Raw genomic sequence first — 23292 nt, 5'->3', positions numbered from 1 at the left:
ATCAAAGTAATATATTGTCGGGTATCGATCCACAAGGAGTATGATAAATACTTAGTTTAAACTTTAATAATAAATTTCAGAAAATAAAGTAAAGTGCAATAAAAGTAAATTGGGGGGGTTTGTTCTAACAATTCCTAAGGTTGGGTTCAATACCCAAAAGAAATGAGAGTTTTAAACAATAAAAATAAATGAATGAAAGAAAGATTGGATTGCTTTCTAGATGAGAAGATCTAGGGGTATTCGGTCTACAATCCCTTGCTAATTCTATCTATTCGGTATTTGTTTAAGTTCATGTATGATTTGATGAGGTTTCTAACCTAATATGTCATTAAGGGTCACTTTCGTGAATTAATAACGTGTCTAAGTAATTCAGACTTCACGGTTAGGTCCTTCACCCTAGCTACTTAGACCATAAGCTCTTGTTAGTCTCTCCTCTCCTCAAATATTGATACTTCACGATTAAGTCCTTCATACCAATGCCCGATTCGATTTGAGATGTCCTAATTAGGGTTTGCCTTCACGGTTAGGTTCTTCACCAAATTCCTAACCTTAATTTCTGTAGTTCCGGTTTAGATTACAAATTGGTTACAATCCTAATCTAACCCTAGGGTATTTGCATTCATAATTTGGTACTCTCCTCTCGTCCTAACTTCTTTGGATCCTTTGACAAAGAGATACCAAAGCGGGACTACTGCGATTTCAAGTACTAATTATGTAATTAACACAAATGATAAATCACAGAAATTAACATCAAATCCCATAAAACAATTATAACAAAGACAAATAACTGAATAAGATACAATTAAACAAGTTCATGCATTGACCTAAACCCCTAGAGAGAGAACTACTCCCTCATGGAGAGATCCATTACAAAAATTTGCAAAGTAAGAAGAAATGAAATAAATAAAGTAATTACACCCTTTGACAAATCAAAAACCTCTATCTTGCTGACTTCTTGCTCAAGAAACCCTTCTTCTCCTTGCTTGAAAGCTTTCCTTTTCTCCAGAATTTATTGCTAAGTATTGTGTATAGAGAGAGAATGAAAGAGGAAGGGATGTGTTTTTGATCTTTGCGAAGAGATGCCTTGAATGGATAATGAACCCCCTCTTTTATACCTAAAGATCATGTCCAATTTAGAGGCTAGGAAGTGGAGTTAGTGGGTGCTATATTTGGATTGTTTTTCATGATTGCTTTGTCCACATTTGGCTGTAAAAACGTGTCCTTGGTGCGCCAAAAATAGAAACCGTGTAATTTTGGCTGTCTGCGAGTTTAGTGCATCCAACTGACTCCAAATTTCCTTTTTTAGTTTCTCATGTTGTAGATCTTCTTCCTAGCTTTCCAAAAAGTGGTCGCAAGCCTAAATCGGAGTTACGAGTCAAAAGTTATGGCTATTTTAAGATCAGGCTCCAGTTATGCGTTCTGCTACAGTACCATCCGCACTGCGTCTTCACCACCCGCACTGCGGCTGCATCGAGATCCGCACTAGGCTCGGACTTTTCCTGTACGTTCAGATTTCATCCGCATCGATATCCGTGCGTCCGCACGGATTTTGACGAATAGCTTATTATACCTTTTTAAAATTGGCGTGCGTCCAGAAATCCATCTAAGTACTTAGTGCGACCGTATCGTAAATCGTGCGTCCACACTGGGCATTTTTCTTCGGTTTTTCTTCATTTTCTGCATTTTCTGCAAATTAAAACCAAGAAAACGCAGTAACTTGATCCTAGGTGTATTCTATTCACTTTATATTCAAAATACAAGATATTTGGTGTTATTTCGTGATAAAAATCAGATCGAATATGTATATAATTTAGGCCTGTCAGAGACAAATGCGCATGCAACCATTTCACGCTTCACTAGATTTGAGATGTATAACTCATAACACTTTGCTAGATCATGTATGTAGCATGATCCATTAACTATGTGTGATTGATTGCTTGTTTGTGGTAATATCTGGTCTAGATCGCTAGAGAAGATTTTGAAATGTACCTACTAGCCTAGACCATTTCCCAACAGTGGTATCAGAGCTATGTTGTTATGTATACTTGCAATTGTCCATCGCTTTTAGCATTATGTTAGGTTGATTTTGTCTTATGGAATTCATAGCTTGATTTTATGCCGCATGTATGGCTATATACAGGTCATGTTGCATGGATGGTGCAACAATATGTTTTTGATTTCTTTTTTGATTTATTTTCTTCCATGACTTGCTTTGGAGGGTCCGTGATGAGCATAAATTATGTATACTTTTTGCTTAGAGTTTTATATCAATAACTTGACAAATTTCCTTGTATTTAGGTTAATTTAGTTTAATTTAGTTTAATTTAGTTTAATTTAGTTTAATTTAGTCTAGAATTATACCAAGAATCAAGTTACTGCCAAAGTCTATTTAAATTACAGAAAATAAAGCAAATTATAGATCTTCTCGCAAGCTTTTCCGGAAAGTGGTAGAACACTGAAAACAAAGTTACATATAATGAGTTATGCCCATTTGAAGTTTGGTTCACAACCGAAATAGAGGCTCTCTGTGACCTAGCCAACTCGCACAACCTCCCAGCAGAGCATAAGAAGGGAAAAATAGAGGCTCCATGCGGCCCAAGATGCGGGCACCCCTGGCCACACATATATTCGCAGAAATTCCAACTTTTGACACCCTTTCGTATTTTGACTATATCTGGGCCATACAAACTCCGTTTTAGGCAAATAAAAGCTTGCTGGAAAGAGGACAATGAGATATACAATTATAGGAAGTTCATAGATCATAATTTGTAATGTCCAAGTCACAGGAACCTTTTTAGAGAGGCACCAGCTGGTATCTATTGTCATATCTCATGAGATCTAATTAATTCACCTTTTATCATTGGTTGCTTACTCCCTAAGTTACAAAATAACTATAAATTAGGGGGAGGCGGTAAGAGGAGGATTATCTCCCCTTTGGGGAAACAATCTTTGGACACCGCCATTCTCTTTCACTTAACCCTAATCACCTCTTGCATTCTTCTCATCTCTCTCAAGTGAATTAAAGGTGCGAAGGATTGAAGTACTTGATTGATTCACCATCCATTATTGGTTGCTTACTCCCCAAGTCACAAAATAGCTATAAATAAGGGGGAGGCAACAGAAGGAAGGAGATCTCTCTTCCCTTTGGAAACAATCTTTGAATACCACTATTCTTCTCCACTTTGTTTCGAGGGTTTGAAAAGAGGAGGCTCGGCATGAAGCTTTTTTTCTTCGGGTTTTATCATTTAAACTATGAACTTTCTTCTTTCTATTTGTTTTGTTTGCTTTAGAACTATGTTAGGCTAAACTTTTTAGTTTCTAGGGTTATGATGTAGTCTAATGCTTTGTTTTACATGCTAGTTATTTGAATCTGTGTTGAAATTTGTGTTTGCTTGCTTGTGTAGTATTTTAATTGCTTAGTTGAAATTGTTTGAATTTGATTGTTTATCGCTAGATGCATGGCCACATCTTGATGGTAGTTGAGGCCTTGATATTTTCTCAACCATACTAAGTATATAAGGTAGGTTTGTGAACCAAGAGGTGAACTTTCCTTGCGTCGAGAGATGGAGGATACCTTTAGTAAACCAAACAAGTAACTTATGTCATTCAAGCCAACAAACGAGAGTTGAGGTTTATAACCCTAAGAGGGCATAAATTGCAATTCTGTATCGAGTTAATTAAGCCAACAAACGAGAGTTGAGGTTTAGAAACATCAGATATGGTTAATAGAACCCTGCACAAAGGAACAACACAGAAACCAATAGCTGTTGTATTAACTCGAGGGCCACACGGACCGTGTATGAGAGTACACGACCCGTGTACACTGGACATGGCCCGTGCATGAGAGTGCACAGACCAGGCACCGAGAGGCAAAGCTGAGATGAAGTTAGAAACCCTAGGAACACCTTTTTAATCATATAAAACTAAACCAAGAATCATTTTATTGTTTTTTTTAATTATTGTTATTGAATTGTTTAGGATATTAAATACCAAAATCAACTTTTACAGAACTTCTAGATTTTAATTAACTCAAGTAAAGTCCGGTAAAGTTCGAACCGTCCCTTGGATTGATACATGATAATACTATGCGATAGAATTGTATACTTGCAATCTGAGTCGAAAGTGGAATCAAGGTTAAAAGGTATAGTCTACTATATTGAAACTTTGTGCATTACCCTTTTGGTGCAACAGGTTGGACATGGAAAGTTATGGAAAACTAATTTACGTGTACTTCACAATCGGGGGACTTAGAGTATACCAAATACGGTACCTAGTAGTAGGGGTAGATGCCTTCAATTAAATAACCCAATTAGGTGGTGATAGTCCTAATTAAGAGGTACATTAACATGAAGTCATGAATTACGAAAGGTAGATATTAGGAGGTAGAAATAGGCCAACTTAGTTGGAATTCCCATCAAGACAATAACATGAATTTATAGAACACAAAAGTAAATAGAATGACCAAGTGATTGTAGACCAAAAGCCCTTAGACCTCGTTATCTTGATTTACAAAACCCTTTCTTATTTGCATTTGATTTAGTTCTTGTTACAACCAAACTACTTTAGGTATTGAACCCAAAAATAGTTTACTTGCAACAACCCCCCCCCCCCCCCCCAATTTATTCTTTGCGTATTTAGGTTTTATAAATTTGAAGTGAAAAAGTGTAACATATTAGATCCAAAATAATCACACTTAAAATACACATCAAGTTTTTGACGCCATTGCCGGGGACTAACGGCTAATTGTAGTTTTTATATTTTTCAAAATTAATTCAAAATTTTTCTTTTCTTTTCATCTTTTATTACTTATTTCTCACGATTTTTTTTCTCTTGTGCGAGCTCTCATCCCAAGGAGATAGAAGGACAATGGAACAACCACTAATACCAAAACAATTCTTTTTTCAAACACCTACAAGTTAGATTGGAGAGACCACCCAAATTTTCATGACCAATATTATGAATACCAAAACCAACAAAACCAATATCAAAACCAAGGTCCATCTCAAATTGATCGGTTTCCAACTAAAGAATGCACATCACCCTTGATCGGATGGAGAAAAAGATTGATAATTTCATTGGATCCTCAAAGAAATTCAATATTGAACAAAGACAACAAATTAATATGCTCCTCAAAGAGAACATAGTATGGAAGGCCAAGATGGAATCTACCACAATATTTGACGATACTGAACAATAACTTACAACCATGTCATCCTTACACCAATATGACGAGCTGCCAACCAAGCTGGAAAGCAACTCAAGGAAGCACGATCATGCCATGGCCATGGAAGTTGAAATTGTGCATCTTCAAAGAGGGCGGGTCGAGCAAATTGAGAAAGAATCTCCAGAAATGGAAGGTGAATCTCAAAAAGGGTAAGAATCCAACGAACCTCAAAAGGAGGAAAGTAAATCTCTCACAAAGGAATGCAAATCTACAAGGAATGAAAGATATATCCCACTTCAACAAAAGGAAAGGTGTAACTCCTCTTAGATTAATTTCCTTTTCGCAAGATTCGGTTGGACTAAATCTAAATGATCAAATTGACAATTTTGCAAACCAAATAAGGCAACCAAAAATTGGAAAAAATGCCCCAAATGCCAAATTTGAACACATTTTTTTTAGAATTTTCAACCAACAAAAGTGAGAGTGAAAATGCGGCATTAAATGAAAAAGAAAAAGATAGCGAAATTTTTTCTTATGATTTACCTCTTTTATTCACATTAGAAGATCCAGAAAGCTTCTCATCACCCATCTTAAAAGGCAATACAAAAATTGAAAAGCCAACGTGTGATTTCGAAGCAAATGAAAGTCCCTTGCCCAATGAAATATTTGACCAACTTGAGTCCGATAATTTTGAGCCGACCAATACGAAATCAATTCTAAAAGATAGTTCAATACAATCTCCACTTGGTGTTTTGAAAAATGGGATTTTCAAAAATGAGAGAATTAGGATTCCCGCCGATTTTGTTGTAGTTGAAAATGAAAAAGGTGTTCAATCGAACAATCTTTTAGGTCCAATTATCTTAACAACGGTGGGTGCACACAATAATGTCAAAGAGGAGGAACTCTCTTTTTGCGTGGAAAAGAAGAAAAAATTTATTTGTGTCACACCCCGTAGCAAACCTGTACAAAAATGCGACAGGGTCCCTGCCGTAAACATACAGTTTCCCGTATGCCTACAAGGCAATTACGATTCATTTACTCAATTCCCATAAATCCCAAATATATAACCCCATTCAACAAGCAATTAAACAATTCAACACAATTCTGAGAAAACAAATATAAACATAACTCCTGATTCAGTTCAAAAGATACCAATATACATCACATCATACAAAAACTACGTATATGCACATATACGTAGATAACATATCACAACCACAAAACCAAAATCTAACAGGTATCATAGAAACTCTGGTAGAAGGACAAATACCGAGGCCTAAGACTGTCGTGCCTCACCGCTCCCTACTGCACCAGAACCTGAAAAGGATAACCCAACGGGTGTGAGAATAAAATCTCAGTGCGATAATTTGCCACATACGAACCCCTGGACTTGCAATCAAACTTTATTTTCAAAAAGAAATTATCAACAACGCATTGTACATGTATAACATTATATAAACATGAATGCATACCTGACAGCAGATAATCGAATGAATTACAACACAAGAGTATTAAATCGAATTTCAAATCAACAACAATTGGGCTTAATTATTTTAATAAGTCTGGTAGCACTTACCGATGTACCACCCAGCTGTACCGCAAACCCGTCGACATCGGTAGGGTTCCAGACACCTACCGAAGGCCACCCTACTGTACAGTATATGACACCCATCGGTAGTGCTTGGCTTAACCATTTCCTAGCTTTCTAGTTACAGATCATATTCAGAAAATTCGTTAAGAATCATAATCTCAATTGACCATTCAAACGCATATCTCATCAGATCATGCATACGACATCTCACACTAGTCACTCATATTACTACCATTCACAACTAGTTTCATACTGCTCCTGCCCCAACCGGTCTGGGGACTTACACGAGCCTCAGAGACTAAAGCTTTAGAATCCTCCCAAAACCCGTGCACCAGGTTTTGCAAATTGGTCACACTTTGGTGATCTATAACATACCATTTCATCTCATTTCCAATTCCAGTGACTTTTCATCTACAATCAGATCATAATAGATCGACACAAATGTATTCAATACCAATATGAAAGTCAATCAACTTACCAAAATTCGAGTTCGATAATATTAGGGCATGAAATGCAAATGCACAATTCATATAATGCAATCAACAAGAATATTCAACATGTCAATAGAACTACAATTTAATTCTGAAAATAAAATATCAGACAAGTCCAGAAATCCCGCACCTGAGTACGCTGCTCTTAAGTAAATCTTACGTCTTAAACTCCTCGAGGTTCCGTACGCTGTTGCCTTATCGATTCTATTTAGAATATATACCATTAGGGTTTAATTAGCTTATAATTGCTATATAATTGACATTATATGATTATGATTCGATACCCCTTCGATTAGGTTTAAAAATACTCAATTATTACAAATCTGCACAGTAATTGCGGCCCATAATGGTGTTGTTGCGGCCCGCAGTACACACAGAACAGAATACAAAAATTGGTTAAGTACTGGGCTCTCTGCGGCCCGTAACCATCACAGCTCAAATTTTTGGTTAAGTATCAGATCATGTTGCGGCCCGCAGGGCTTTCTATTGCGGCCCGCAATTCACATGCAGAATTCAATTGTTTAGTTAGAACTTGTTTCGATCGATGCTCGGTTACGACTTATGGTTGCTATGCTTTGGTGCAGTTTAAAGTGTATATCTACTTGGTTCATTCAAGTTTTCGACACCATACAACCATTCAAGTTAATATCAAATTCTAATTTCATAACTCAAAGTTCGAAGGTTCGACACATATTCGGTAATTAGTTTTAAATAGCAATTCGGGTTTCAATCGAAAGAACTTAAATATTTGCATAACTTTTATACTTTCAACCCTTATAATATTTCCAAAATATAAACCCTAGTTTCAAAAACCCTAAACCCAAATTCATAAATTCAACTCAATTGTTCAAGGAATGAGGTTAATTACATGAAATCTCGAATCAAAACTCAAATACGAACTTTAAACGAAAGAATTGCAATTTAACTCGAAATCTAGGGTTCCAAATAGAATTTGAGAAATAGAGATTTATACCAAATTAATTGCTTTATTGCGTAGAGGGCTTCGTTCTGATCTCGAATCTACGGACGGTTCGATCGATCGCGAAATTTCCTTTCTCTCCCTTTCTCTCTTCCTTTCCCTTGCCCTCACCCGCTCTCCTCTTTTTTTTTTGTTTCTCACGGTACCAACATGGTACTGGACGGTACAAGAGAAGCTTATGACAAGCTTTTGGGTATTTTACAAATTAGTCCTTCAATTTTTATTTATTGCATAAGGTTATATATTTTGCACATAAAACCTCTTAAAATTTTTTTTTATACTTCTTAGACCTTCCAATTTGATTATTAACATATATATATTCACTCAATTATATATATAAAATTATAAAAACTTATATATATATATATATATTTATATATGTATGTTTTATTTATAGAAATTTCTTTATGTAGTTTTAAATGCAAAATTTATAATTATACCATTATATATATATATTTTTTATAATATTTCTTATAGTGTTACAATTCTTCCCTCCTTAAAATAAAGTTCAGTCCGCTGAACTTGATTACGTACCTGAATTATCGAATAACTCCGGATACCTCGCTCGTATGCTTTCCTCGCTTTCCCATGTCGCTTCTTTATTCGAATGACGGCCCCATTTGACTAACACCAGTTTGATCACTTTCGTCCGCAACCTTTGTTCCTTTCGATCCAAGATTTGCATCGGTTCCTCTTGATAAGTTAAGTCATCTTGCACATGTAGATTCGAGTGATCTATGCAATGCGACGGGTCCTTCACATACCGGCGTAACTGCGATACATGGAACACTGGATGTACTCTATCCAGCGCTGGTGGTAATGCCAATTCATACGCTACCGGTCCAACTCTTCGAGTAATTTGGAACGGCCCAATGTACCGGGGACTTAACTTCCCCGAAACTCCGAATCTATGCACACCTCGGACAGGTGAGACCCGTAACCACACGTGATCTCCATCCGGAAATTCCAACAGTCTTCTATGTATATCCGCATACTTTTTCTGTCTATCCTGAGCTGATTTGAGCCGATTTAACACAACTTTTGTTTTGGCCGCCACTTCTTCTAACATTTGAGGTCCTGTAGGTACATACGTACCCGCTGGTCCCCACCAGAGCGGAGTACGACACTGTTGTCCCGTTAGCGCTTCTTGCGGCGACATGCCGATACTCGAGTGATAGCTATTGTTGTATGCAAATTCAACCAAGTATAAATGATCAATCCACGAACCTCGAAATTCTAACGCACAAGCTCTGAGCATATCCTCCAGTGTTTGTATAGTCCGTTCAGATTGTCCGTCGGTTTGCGGATGGTGTGCTGTGCTAAACCTCAATCTAGTACCCATTGCCTCTTGAAAGCTTTCCCAAAAATGTGAAGTAAACCGTGGATCGCGATCTGAAATGATAGTTCTTGAACAACCGTGATACTTGAATTGATACTTCAGAAACAAGTCTGCTAACTCTCTACCGGAAATCTCAATCCGAAGTGGAATAAAATGGGCTATTTTCGTCAATCGGTCTACGATAACCCATATAGCATCATACCTTCCTACGGTCCTTGGTAGTCCGGTCACGAAATCCATCGTGATTGATTCAAACTTCTTCATCGGTATCTCCAACGGTCTCAATAATCCCGCCTTTGTCCTTCGGTCGGCTTTGACTTGCTGACACGTCTGACACTTCTCAATATAGCTCTGCACATTTCGTTTCATCTTCGGCCACCAGAAATAATTCTTTAAGTCTTGGTACATCTTCACTTCTCCGGGGTGAATAGCATACCCCGACTCATGTGCTTCCGCTAAAATCAGATCCTTTAACTCAGCATTATTTGGAACACATATGCGGTTATGAAATCTCAAAATTCCGTCTGCTTGAACTTGGAACGGTGAATCTGGATTTGATTCATAGAGTTGTCGAAAGTGTTGGCACTTTGGGTCATTGTTTTGCTCTGTTCGGATTCGCTCTAGTAACTCTGATCGGATTTCAACTGCTGCCATAATCACCGACACAACTGCCGATGTACTTGCTTCAGATCTACCTCCGATATGTTTGCCAGCTATCTCCAACGCAAATTCTCGAGAAGCCCCAACATATAAATTCATTCTTCTCATTTCTTCTAATAGATGAGTTTCGGTTGTAATGATAGATGCCAGGTTTACCTGACTCTTTCTACTCAGTGCGTCTGCTACCACATTTGCCTTTCCCGCGTGGTATTGGATATCGAGGTCATAGTCTTTCATAAGTTCTAGCCATCTCCTTTGTCTCAGATTTAATTCTCTTTGTGTAAAAACATACTTCAGACTTTGATGATCGGTGAATATACGACATTTTACTCCATATAAGTAATGCCGCCAAATTTTCAATGCAAATATTACCGCTGCTAGCTCCAAGTCATGTGTCGGATAGTTCTGCTCATGTGGTCGTAACTGCCGAGATGCGTAGGCAATCACGTGATCATCCTGCATCAATACGCACCCGAGTCCTGATCGGGATGCATCAGTGAACACAGTATACTCCTTGTCAGCTATCGGCATAGTAAGCACTGGTGCGGATACTAGTCGATTCTTTAACTCTTGGAAACTTTGATCTTGTTTAGTACCCCAATCAAATTTTATACCTTTATGTAACAATCTTGTAAGTGGAGCAGCTAATTGCGAAAATTGGGGTACAAATCTTCTGTAATATCCTGCTAACCCCAAGAAGCTTCGAATCTCCGTAACTGTCTCTGGCTTCTTCCATTCTGTCACAGCTTTAATTTTATTTGAGTCCACTGCTAACCCTTCTTCCGAGATCACATGCCCGAGAAATGCCACTTTTTCTAACCAGAACTCGCACTTCGAGAATTTCGCAAACAACTGATGTTCTCGTAGCCTTTGTAACACTATGCGCAAATGTACTTCGTGTTCTTCCCTCGACTTCGAGTAAACGAGTATGTCATCTATGAAAACCACCACTGTTGAATCTAACAAGTCGTGAAATACCCGATGCATCAAATCCATGAATGCTGCTGGAGCATTCGTTAGCCCGAACGGCATGACCAGGTATTCATAATGCCCGTACCTTGTACGGAATGCGGTCTTGTCTACATCACTCGGCCGGATCCTCAACTGATGGTACCCGGTCCGTAAATCAATCTTTGAGTAAATAGAAGAACCCTGTAGCTGATCAAATAAATCGTCAATACGAGGTAACGGGTATTTATTTTTCACGGTTACCTTATTCAGCTCCCGGTAGTCAATGCATAACCTCAGCGTCCCGTCCTTCTTTTTTACAAACAATACCGGAGCACCCCATGGCGATGTACTGGGTCTGATAAACCCGTGTTCCAACATGTCTTCTAATTGTGCTTTGAGTTCCTTTAATTCAGCTGGAGCCATTCGGTACGGGGTTTTCGAAATCGGTGTTGTCCCTGGTATCAATTCAATGCCAAACTCTATTTCCCGTTCTGGTGGTAGCCCTGCTATCTCATCGGGAAATACATCTACAAATTCAGATACTATTGGAATAGTGTTAATCTTCGGAACTTCTGTAATAGTATAAACCACGGCTGCTAAGTAAGCAGTACATCCGGACTCTATCAGCCGCCTCATTTCTACGGCCGAAATAAAAGGTATCAACCCTCCCATTTTTCTACAATTAAGTATGCATGACATACCTCTTGCGGTTGAGAAATAAATCCGGCGATGCATACAATCAATTGTTGCTTCGTGCCGAGTTAACCAATCCATCCCCAATAACACATCATACCCGGTAATTTCCATTACTAACAGGTCCACTTCAAAATCTCTTCCGTCTATTCTAACTTTTCGGTTTCGGCAGATCATAATGGTTTGGTCGGTGGAATTGAAAGGAGTCTGAACATTTAACACTTGACTATTCGTCTCGACGGGCCATTTACAACTCTCCACTAACGCTCTTGATACGATAGAATGACTGCACCCTGTATCTATTAAGCAGTAGGTATCATGATCCGATATAGAAATTATACCTGTCATCATATCTGTCTGGTATCCAGTTTCTTCTTCACCCTCCGGAACCACATCTGAAGTACTTGGCACCTCTCCTGCTACATCTAGAGCATGTACCGCTACTCGTCCACCCGTCCTAGCAGTACTATTGGCGCTGCCCGCTCGGCTAGTATTGCCTCCGCTTACTTGAGAACCGCTTCGTCCACGGAATGACGGTCCGCCACGTCCCATACTAGCTGATCCTCCTGCACCACTATCTCTCTGAAATCTTCCCATAGCATTCGGGCATTCATTTGCCCAATGAGCTGCACTACCGCATAAGTAACATACACCAGTACGGCGTCTGCATTCAATTTCATTATGCGCCTGGTTACAAGAACGGCACCACATAGAACCAGGCTGAAATCCCGGTCGAAATCCTGAGGTAGCTGCTGGTGCATAAGATGGTCTAGGTGTAAAAACTTGCCTTTGAGAGGGTCTAGCTGTTGACGAGCCTCCCCTTGACCTTACAACCGGCCGACTCTGATCAGCCCGTTGTTTCACATTTCGCTCTGCAAACTGTTCATTCCTTCTTTTCGCATGCATTTCTACTTGTTCAGCGTGATCCATTATCGATTGCAATTCTGTAACCATTGGAGTATCAACTATCATTGAGATGCTCCCGTCCAGTCCATCCAGATATTGTCTGTGATACCTTACTCGATCATTTTGTACATCTGTAGCATACCTGGATAATGCTAAGAACTCGTTGTTGTACTCTGCTACCGGTCGCCTATTTTGCTTCAACTCTAGAAACTTTCTTCGCAAAGCTTCTCGGTGAATATTGCTTAGAAATCTTCGAGTAAACTGTTCTTCGAACCATTCCCACGGGATCTTGACAGCTTCCCCGACATAATTCCGTCGGGCCCCATTCCACCAGAAGCGTGCATCTCCATCTAACTGTTGCTCTACTAACTCCACCATATCCTCTTCCGGTGCCCGACACAATACGAGCTTTGCATTCATTTTCTCTAGCCACTCCTCTGCTTCTGAGTACCCACCGGTGCCATCGAACTGCGGTGGATTTAGTCGCATGAATGAATCATATAACTTGCGGAAATCCTCAGGTCCACCTCCTTGAGCTACCGGTGCTTCCGGTACTATATTACGCCTTTCTGCTGCTTGACGACCCCTTTCATAGGCCGCTATCAAGCGATCATCCAGTTCTTGGTTCCTATTCGGTTCTTCAACCCTTTCAGCAGCCGGCTCGATATGTACATCTGGGTTCACTCGAGGTCGTCCTCGGCCTCTACGTGTCTCCATTATTCTGTACTATACCAAAAATAACATTATAATAATGTATATTTCAAATTATTATACGAAATACCTCGTTATTCGTTACGATTCCCTTATTACGTGTTACTCTCACGTATCTTATTAGACTGGTTCAGGTTGAGGCTTAACCATGCTCTGATACCACCAAAGGGAGACCTGTCACACCCCGTAGCAAACCTGTACAAAAATGCGACAGGGTCCCTGCCGTAAACATACAGTTTCCCGTATGCCTACAAGGCAATTACGATTCATTTACTCAATTCCCATAAATCCCAAATATATAACCCCATTCAACAAGCAATTAAACAATTCAACACAATTCTGAGAAAACAAATATAAACATAACTCCTGATTCAGTTCAAAAGATACCAATATACATCACATCATACAAAAACTACGTATATGCACATATACGTAGATAACATATCACAACCACAAAACCAAAATCTAACAGGTATCATAGAAACTCTGGTAGAAGGACAAATACCGAGGCCTAAGACTGTCGTGCCTCACCGCTCCCTACTGCACCAGAACCTGAAAAGGATAACCCAACGGGTGTGAGAATAAAATCTCAGTGCGATAATTTGCCACATACGAACCCCTGGACTTGCAATCAAACTTTATTTTCAAAAAGAAATTATCAACAACGCATTGTACATGTATAACATTATATAAACATGAATGCATACCTGACAGCAGATAATCGAATGAATTACAACACAAGAGTATTAAATCGAATTTCAAATCAACAACAATTGGGCTTAATTATTTTAATAAGTCTGGTAGCACTTACCGATGTACCACCCAGCTGTACCGCAAACCCGTCGACAACGGTAGGGTTCCAGACACCTACCGAAGGCCACCCTACTGTACAGTATATGACACCCATCGGTAGTGCTTGGCTTAACCATTTCCTAGCTTTCTAGTTACAGATCATATTCAGAAAATTCGTTAAGAATCATAATCTCAATTGACCATTCAAACGCATATCTCATCAGATCATGCATACGACATCTCACACTAGTCACTCATATTACTACCATTCACAACTAGTTTCATACTGCTCCTGCCCCAACCGGTCTGGGGACTTACACGAGCCTCAGAGACTAAAGCTTTAGAATCCTCCCAAAACCCGTGCACCAGGTTTTGCAAATTGGTCACACTTTGGTGATCTATAACATACCATTTCATCTCATTTCCAATTCCAGTGACTTTTCATCTACAATCAGATCATAATAGATCGACACAAATGTATTCAATACCAATATGCAAGTCAATCAACTTACCAAAATTCGAGTTCGATAATATTAGGGCATGAAATGCAAATGCACAATTCATATAATGCAATCAACAAGAATATTCAACATGTCAATAGAACTACAATTTAATTCTGAAAATAAAATATCAGACAAGTCCAGAAATCCCGCACCTGAGTACGCTGCTCTTAAGTAAATCTTACGTCTTAAACTCCTCGAGGTTCCGTACGCTGTTGCCTTATCGATTCTATTTAGAATATATACCATTAGGGTTTAATTAGCTTATAATTGCTATATAATTGACATTATATGATTATGATTCGATACCCCTTCGATTAGGTTTAAAAATACTCAATTATTACAAATCTGCACAGTAATTGCGGCCCATAATGGTGTTGTTGCGGCCCGCAGTACACACAGAACAGAATACAAAAATTGGTTAAGTACTGGGCTCTCTGCGGCCCGTAACCATCACAGCTCAAATTTTTGGTTAAGTATCAGATCATGTTGCGGCCCGCAGGGCTTTCTATTGCGGCCCGCAATTCACATGCAGAATTCAATTGTTTAGTTAGAACTTGTTTCGATCGATGCTCGGTTACGACTTATGGTTGCTATGCTTTGGTGCAGTTTAAAGTGTATATCTACTTGGTTCATTCAAGTTAATATCAAATTCTAATTTCATAACTCAAAGTTCGAAGGTTCGACACATATTCGGTAATTAGTTTTAAATAGCAATTCGGGTTTCAATCGAAAGAACTTAAATATTTGCATAACTTTTATACTTTCAACCCTTATAATATTTCCAAAATATAAACCCTAGTTTCAAAAACCCTAAACCCAAATTCATAAATTCAACTCAATTGTTCAAGGAATGAGGTTAATTACATGAAATCTCGAATCAAAACTCAAATACGAACTTTAAACGAAAGAATTGCAATTTAACTCGAAATCTAGGGTTCCAAATAGAATTTGAGAAATAGAGATTTATACCAAATTAATTGCTTTATTGCGTAGAGGGCTTCGTTCTGATCTCGAATCTACGGACGGTTCGATCGATCGCGAAATTTCCTTTCTCTCCCTTTCTCTCTTCCTTTCCCTTGCCCTCACCCGCTCTCCTCTTTTTTTTTTTGTTTCTCACGGTACCAACATGGTACTGGACGGTACAAGAGAAGCTTATGACAAGCTTTTGGGTATTTTACAAATTAGTCCTTCAATTTTTATTTATTGCATAAGGTTATATATTTTGCACATAAAACCTCTTAAAATTTTTTTTTATACTTCTTAGACCTTCCAATTTGATTATTAACATATATATATTCACTCAATTATATATATAAAATTATAAAAACTTATATATATATATATATTTATATATGTATGTTTTATTTATAGAAATTTCTTTATGTAGTTTTAAATGCAAAATTTATAATTATACCATTATATATATATTTTTTTTTATAATATTTCTTATAGTGTTACAATTTGTCATACTCAACCAAATACCCCCTCTACTAATAAAAATTTGACACCCTTAGTAGAGATTTTGCAGGTGGATAGTAGTTCTTCGCAAGGAAAGTTAGTGCCAACATCTGATACTGATAAGGCATGAAACGCCAACAAGACGAACTCAACTTGGTACTTGAAGGGAAAATACATCAATACGATAAGAAATTACAAGAAAAGAAGAAAGAAGAAGAAGTTCGAGGCCAAACATAACCCGAAAGAAGCAAGTAGCGGAGAAATCCCCCCCGTTCATGTTGGGGTTTCGCGGTGCTAACCAAAACCCCTTTTAGGCTTAAGTTGCGGAATGACCGTAGAACAAAAATTTCTACAACCAACTTAAGCTCAGGATTAAACGAGGTATGTCAGGAAACTTTCCAAGGCGGTCCACCTTCAGTATTCCTTTGGCATCAAAACCCAATTTAATCCTTTTTATAGATCTACTCCATGATTGATTTCTAAAACTTTAATCTACTTACCAATTAAATAGATTAATATAACATATTTATACCTTGTTTCCAAATCACAGTTGGAATGCAGACCGAGCGAGTAGAGCCTCACCAGGGAAGGAATCGACTCGGAGTATCACACGTGTGATACCTCTATTGGTTATCCACCAGGACTAACCGGAGAGCGGTTTATTTCTTCTGCCAGAAATACCGTAAACCGCGGAATTATGCAAAAACACTATTCACGAGAAAAAGACGAAAACCCGTAAACACGAATTTTCGGTTGCTCAGTTTCATCAATATGCAAAACTGACATACCGCGAAATTCGATAAAACACTATTCATCGATCCCGTAAATATACTTCACAACAATGATAAGCCGAAATTGTATCTATTTAAACCTAGGGTTAGGTTTTTTAATTTAAGCCAAGTTTTGGTTAAATTAGTTTAAATTAGGTTTAATTAGGTTAGAAATGTCCAAAAGTTCAAGTTACTGCCCTAGTTATGTTTGTTTTACATGTAATCAAGTGTTTGGACCTTAACGAAGCAAAACGGGTGAGTTAGCACGAAGAAATGAGCTTCTGCCAACATTTATTGTGGCCCGAAATGGAGTTATTGCGGCCCGCAACCAAACAAGTCAGAGCCTCTTCATTACAGCACAGTTATTGCGGCCCGCAACGCACTGTAGCAGTCAGCCAAAAATAGAGTCTGAACTTAAAACTGCCATAACTTTTGACTCGTAACTCCGATTTAGGCTTGTGACCACTTTTTGGAAAGCTAACGAGAAGATCTACAACCTGAGAATATAAAAGGAATGTATTGCGACCCGCAAGGACTTTTATTGCGGCCCGCAAGGACCTCTTCAGAATTTTTCTGCGCAGTCTGTTAACTGCTACAGTACATTGCGGCCCGCAATGAATGTATTGCGGCCCGCAATTAGGTCGGTTCAGAGTCCGAATTTGCTATTTTTGGTTGGTTATTTCTAGGTTTTAGAGGGGGCTATAAATAGGAACCTGTAGAACATATAAGGACGTTTTGAGGGCAGAATTTCTAGGTTTTGAATAAGGAAAAGCAAGGAATAGCAAGAGGAGAGAAGAAGGGAGGAGAGATCATTGATCAACCGGTTTTATTATTTTCTTTTCTTCCTTTGGAACTCTTTTATTCTTTTGATTTCATTTGTGCTTTAGCCATGACTGGCTAAAGACTTTTCTAGGGTTGATTAGGGTTGTACTTGAAACTTTTGTTATGATTTAGTTGGTTTTATTTTATATATTATTGTTCTTTGTTGTGATCTATTCTTTATTTTAATTGATTGTGAGGACTTAATCGAAATCACATGAAACCCTAGGATTTGGTATTTGCAATTGAGAAATTGAATATTAGGTCCAGACCATAAGGAATAGGGTATTTGATAGGCTAAGTACCGAGAGGTGACGCTTGTCTTATACGGGCTTTACCTAATAGTTTAGAGAATTGTGCCAAGTACCGAGAGGTGAAAGATAGTTTTCTAGATTTATTGGGACAGTAAGAACTTAATGACTTTAGATTAGGGTAGCCAAGTACCGAGAGGTGACGTTTATTCTAATTTAAAGATGGTATTAATATAGAGATATCCCTTTGTACCTACAACACCCAACTGTGCCTTCATAACTAAAAGAACAAATTTAATAAACCAATTAGTCATAACACTAGTGGATAGGAACCCTAAGAAACCCTAATTTCTCATACTTGTTAAAAATTCAGATTTTGCTTTAAAGACTTAGTTTAATTCAACTTAATCACAATCAAACCAACCTTTGAACAAACAAATTCTTTTTTACTTTCTTTTACTAAATTAAATTGTTAGGTTAGAGTTAATATTCCAACTTGTCCCTGTGGAGACGATCCCTAAGTACTCCTCGATAAGGTTGTACACTTGCAACCAAATTGAGTGCAATTTAGGATTTATTACTTGTGTAGTAAAATTCACATCAAACAACTCGCAAGATTATACGTCAACTACGTATAACTTTCTTTTCTCAACTGAAACACTATTTGGGAGAGAAACCGAGAAAGAGAGAAAATACTGATCCGTTTCGACACGAAACGGTATGAGTGAGTTAGCTATTTTCTCTCTACCCCTCCACCCCTATTTATAGTGTTTAGGGTCAATTGCAAAAGACCAAAATTCCCTCCAAGTTCGGCCTATTTACAAGGTATGCCATTGACACCTCATCCTTTTATATGTGAAATGACCAAAATACCCCTTCCACACCCTTCCACACTCTTCTCCATGTTTCTACACATGCAAGGTGGCATAGGTGTGAAATGACCATTTTGTCCTTGTGGATAGGATTGATGACATGTCATCTGGATAGGATCAATGACATGTCATGCGGATAAGGACGAATCTGAAAAGACCCGAATGCCCTCGGCCCGAACACAAATAATATTCGTATAATTATTCTGAATAATTATATATATATTTTTCTTGCGGTTTGTTGTTTCGGTAATTTATACAACGTGTCCTGCACATTTATAAATTAACCGGTTAACTTTTATACAACGTGTCACACACGTTTATAAATTAACCAATGTTTTTGCTTGTTATTTTTACATAACATTTATAATTTAATTATAATACGTATAATTAATTATAACCATCTTACTATTGATCATAACCAATTTATAATCAATCACAATAAGATTCTCCGATTAACTCCTATATGGTGTGACCCAATAGGATCTGTGTTATGTTGGTAAATAGAGTTAAAACTGTTTTAACTTCTATAATCATGGGTGGCATCTGGCAACACATCATGACCATCCAATTACACAGATGATGCTGTACTGTACAATATCACGATCCAGTAAACAATTTACTTGTGTCTGTTCTTCTGTCTCATAGCTATCAGATCAGTTTCAAGGTAGATGTGTGTCATCCTTGCTAACTGAATCTTTTCTTGATCTTGAGCAGATTATCAAATATAATTACTCTTGTAATTATACCGCTAGCAGATAATCTTACTCTATCAAGGGGCCCAGTGATGCTATAGCTCGTATAGAGATACGAGGGACAAATAGTATTCTTGGTAAACTATCACTTCCTCAGCTAAGCTATACATATGGAAAAGCTACCGTTATGACTGCTTTTTATGGACAGCGGTAGATAACAATCACACATACATATTTCTCAGTGGGAACGATAAATACCTCATACTGTAGAACCTGACACTAAATGAAAACATAAATGACACGAACACAATTCTATTTAATGTTTCATTCGGGGTCTGTCAAATACCATGTTCCTAGAACATGTATCTATGTGATTAAAATGACATCTCGTGTCAGGTGGTTTGTAAAACTTAACCATCTTTTAATCCACATACTAACCTTATCGTGGTAATTAGTGTTCCTGTTAATTACCTTGGTCAGTGACTTTTTAAGAGTATATATCATCTATATTATGGAGTTTCACAATTTCAGTCATGAACTCGAAATGATCCATAAATTCAATAATACTCAAGGCAACAAAATGATATATAAATAAACATTCAATTCATGAACAAAGCTTTATGATAATTTATCGTATTATTGACTTCTAGATTATTACAAACTAACAGTTCAATCCTCGTCTAAATTCGAGAAAAAGGGGTCGAGCCGGGACCTAAAACCAAGCGCTTATTGGGAGACAATCCAAGATCAAAACTTTGCAATAAAAAAAGTCAGAGAGGGCGTGTGGGCTCTAGTGCGACCTCCTCTGGCCGCACAAAATTTTGGCCTTCTTTTAAAAAAAAATCAAAAAAATTTTGCAATAAAAATCGACAGAGAGGTCATGTGGACTAAGGTGCGGCCACCCCCGGCCGAACAAAATATTTTTCCTGCAAAAAAAAAATAAAAGAAAAAATTTGTGGTACCTCCCTGCCCGCAGCTCTAATCGCACAAACCCCCTGTTTGTGCCTGAAATTGTGTTTTTTACACTGTTTTTATGTCATTTCTTGCAGTTGTGGTCGTACATTGGTACTGTGCCCCTGCACTATCTCTATTCGCCAAGCAAGGGAAGCGACGCAATGCACTCTCGAATTTTTGCACTCTTGCTCCATCTCGACGGCTTTGTATTCAAGCGCCACACCATTATGCCACTATGCCATCTAGACACACTACAAGAGTGCTCCAAACACCTTTAATAGGATTGTTGTTTAGGGGTTTTAAATGCCCTATTATCTTGCAATATAGAGACACTACAAGAGTGCTCCAAACACTTTCAATTGGAGTGTTGAATTAGAGTTGTAAAGGCACTATTATCTTGTAATCTAGAGACACTACAAGGGTGTTCGAAACACCTTCAGTTGGAGTGTTGTATTAGGGTTGTAATTGCCCAATTATCTTGCCATATAGAGAAACTACAAGAATGCTCCAAACAACTTCAATTAGAGTGTTGTATTAGAGTTCTAAATGCCATATTAACTTGCTATATAGAGACACTACTAGAGTGCCACAAACACCTTCATTTGGAGTGTTGTATTAGGGTTGTAAATGCTATATTATCTTGCCATATAGAGACACTACAAGAGTACTCCAAACACCTTCAATTGGAGTGTTCAATTAGGGTTGTAAATGTCCTATTATCTTGTAATCTGGAGACACTACTAGAGTGCTCCAACACCTTCAATTGAAGTGTTGTATTAGGGTTGTAAATGACCTATTATAATGCCATATCGAGACACTACTAGAATACTCCAAGCACCTATAGTGGGAGTGTTGTAAATGCCCAATTATCTTGCCATATAAAGATGCTACTAGAGTGCTCCAAACAACTTCCATTGGAGTGTTGTATTAGGGTTGTAAATGCCCTATTATCATGCTATATCGAGACACTACTAGAGTGCTTCAAATACCTTCATTTGAAGTGTTGTACTGGGGTTGCAAATGCTCTATTAAAGTGCCATATAGAGACACTACAAGAGTGCTCCAAACAACTTCAATTGGAGTGTTCTATTGGGTTGTAAATACCCAATTATCACGCCATATAGAGACACTGCTAGAGTGCTCCCAGCACCTTCAGTTGGAGTGTTGTATTAGAGTTGTAAATGCCCTATTATCTTGCCATCTGGACACACTGCTAGAGTGCTCCAAACACCTTTAATTGGAGTGTTATATTAGGGTTGTAAATGCCCTATTATCTTGCCATATAGAGACACTACAAGTAGGGGTGATTAATGAGCGAGCATGAGCGAGTTAGGGTATGCTCATGCTCGCTCATTAAGTAAATGAGCGAGTTGTTAATGAGCGAGTTTAAATGAGCAGATAAATGAGCGAGTTGTAAATGAGCGAGCTTTTAATGAGCGAGTTATGAGCGGCTCACGAGTTGTGACTTATGACTCATAACAAAATTATATAATGTGTCCACGCATAACAAAATTTGTTAAAAGTCATCGTAATAAAATCCAACAAATTGTTATAATTCATTTAAATGAGTGAGTTGTTATGACTATTACTTGTTTTGGGCTTTTGGCGGAGGTTTTGGTTCTGCCGATTTACAAAAAAAATGAATATGAAACTATGAATATTAGTATATTACACATGATTAAATGTTACATTGTACTCATTATATTACACATAATTAAATATGAAACTATGCTCACTATCTATCAATTTTAATGAGGCAAGGTTGATGTTATACAATTACATAGGATTAAATGTGGCAGGGATTAGGTGTGGCAAATTCTTAATGAGCGAGTTATGAGCGAGTTGGGTCATGCTCATGCTCGCTCATTAAATAAATGAGCGAGTTGTTAATGAGCGAGTTTAAATGAGCAGATAAATGAGCGAGTTGTAAATGAGCGAGCTTTTAATGAGCGAGTTATGAGCGGCTCACGAGTTATGACTTATGACTCATAACAAAATTATATAATGTGTCCACGCATAACAAAATTTGTTAAAAGTCATCGTAATAAAATCCAACAAATTGTTATAATTCATTTAAATGAGTGAGTTGTTATGACTATTACTTGTTTTGGGCTTTTGGCGGAGGTTTTGGTTCTGCCGATTTACAAAAAAAATGAATATGAAACTATGAATATTAGTATATTACACATGATTAAATGTTACATTGTACTCATTATATTACACATAATTAAATATGAAACTATGCTCACTATCTATCAATTTTAATGAGGCAAGGTTGATGTTATACAATTACATAGGATTAAATGTGGCAGGGATTAGGTGTGGCAAATTCTTAATGAGCGAGTTATGAGCGAGTTGGGTCATGCTCATGCTCGCTCATTAAATAAATGAGCGAGTTGTTAATGAGCGAGTTTAAATGAGCGGATAAATGAACGAGTTTAGATGAGCTTTTAATGAGCGAGTTATGAGCGATTTACTCACCCCTAACTACAAGAGGGTTCCAAACACCATCAGTTGGAGTGTTGTATTATGGTTGTCAATGCCCTATTATCATGGCATATAGTGACACTACTATTGTGCTTCAAACACCAACAATTGGAGGGTTGTATTAGGGTTATAAATGCTCTATTATTTTGCCATATGGAAACACTACTAGAGTGCTCCAAACACTTTCATTTGGAGTGTTGTATTAGGGT

General features: G+C 37.8%; 1 protein-coding gene across 1 annotated transcript; it reads right to left on the bottom strand.

Moving 5' to 3' along the window:
- Nucleotides 1-5257: 5257 nt before the first annotated feature.
- LOC144569804 (uncharacterized) lies at nt 5258-14392 on the bottom strand. Its single transcript, XM_078320280.1, has 7 exons — nt 14297-14392; nt 13585-13733; nt 8760-13495; nt 7040-7119; nt 6741-6869; nt 6125-6177; nt 5258-5432 (listed from the first exon to the last, which is right to left on the bottom strand). The coding sequence occupies exons 1-7, from the start codon at nt 14390-14392 to the stop codon at nt 5258-5260; spliced, it is 5418 nt and encodes a 1805-aa protein (XP_078176406.1).
- Nucleotides 14393-23292: the final 8900 nt, after the last annotated feature.

The sequence above is a fragment of the Carex rostrata genome, chromosome 18 (genome assembly GCF_964058835.1).
Source record: "Carex rostrata chromosome 18, lpCarRost1.2, whole genome shotgun sequence".
Classification (NCBI taxonomy): domain Eukaryota; kingdom Viridiplantae; phylum Streptophyta; class Magnoliopsida; order Poales; family Cyperaceae; genus Carex; species Carex rostrata.
This window is presented reverse-complemented; position numbering and strand designations above follow the sequence as displayed.

Coding starts and splice junctions, on each gene's coding strand:
- LOC144569804 (XM_078320280.1), bottom strand. CDS start 14,392: ATGGGTGTCATATACTGTACAGTAGGGTGGCCTTCGGTAGGTGTCTGG. Junction 7,120..8,759: donor GGAGTTATTCGATAATTCAG/GTACGTAATCAA, acceptor GGTATGTTATAG/ATCACCAAAGTGTGACCAAT. Junction 5,433..6,124: donor CCTGTCGCATTTTTGTACAG/GTTTGCTACGGG, acceptor CATTCCTTGTAG/ATTTGCATTCCTTTGTGAGA.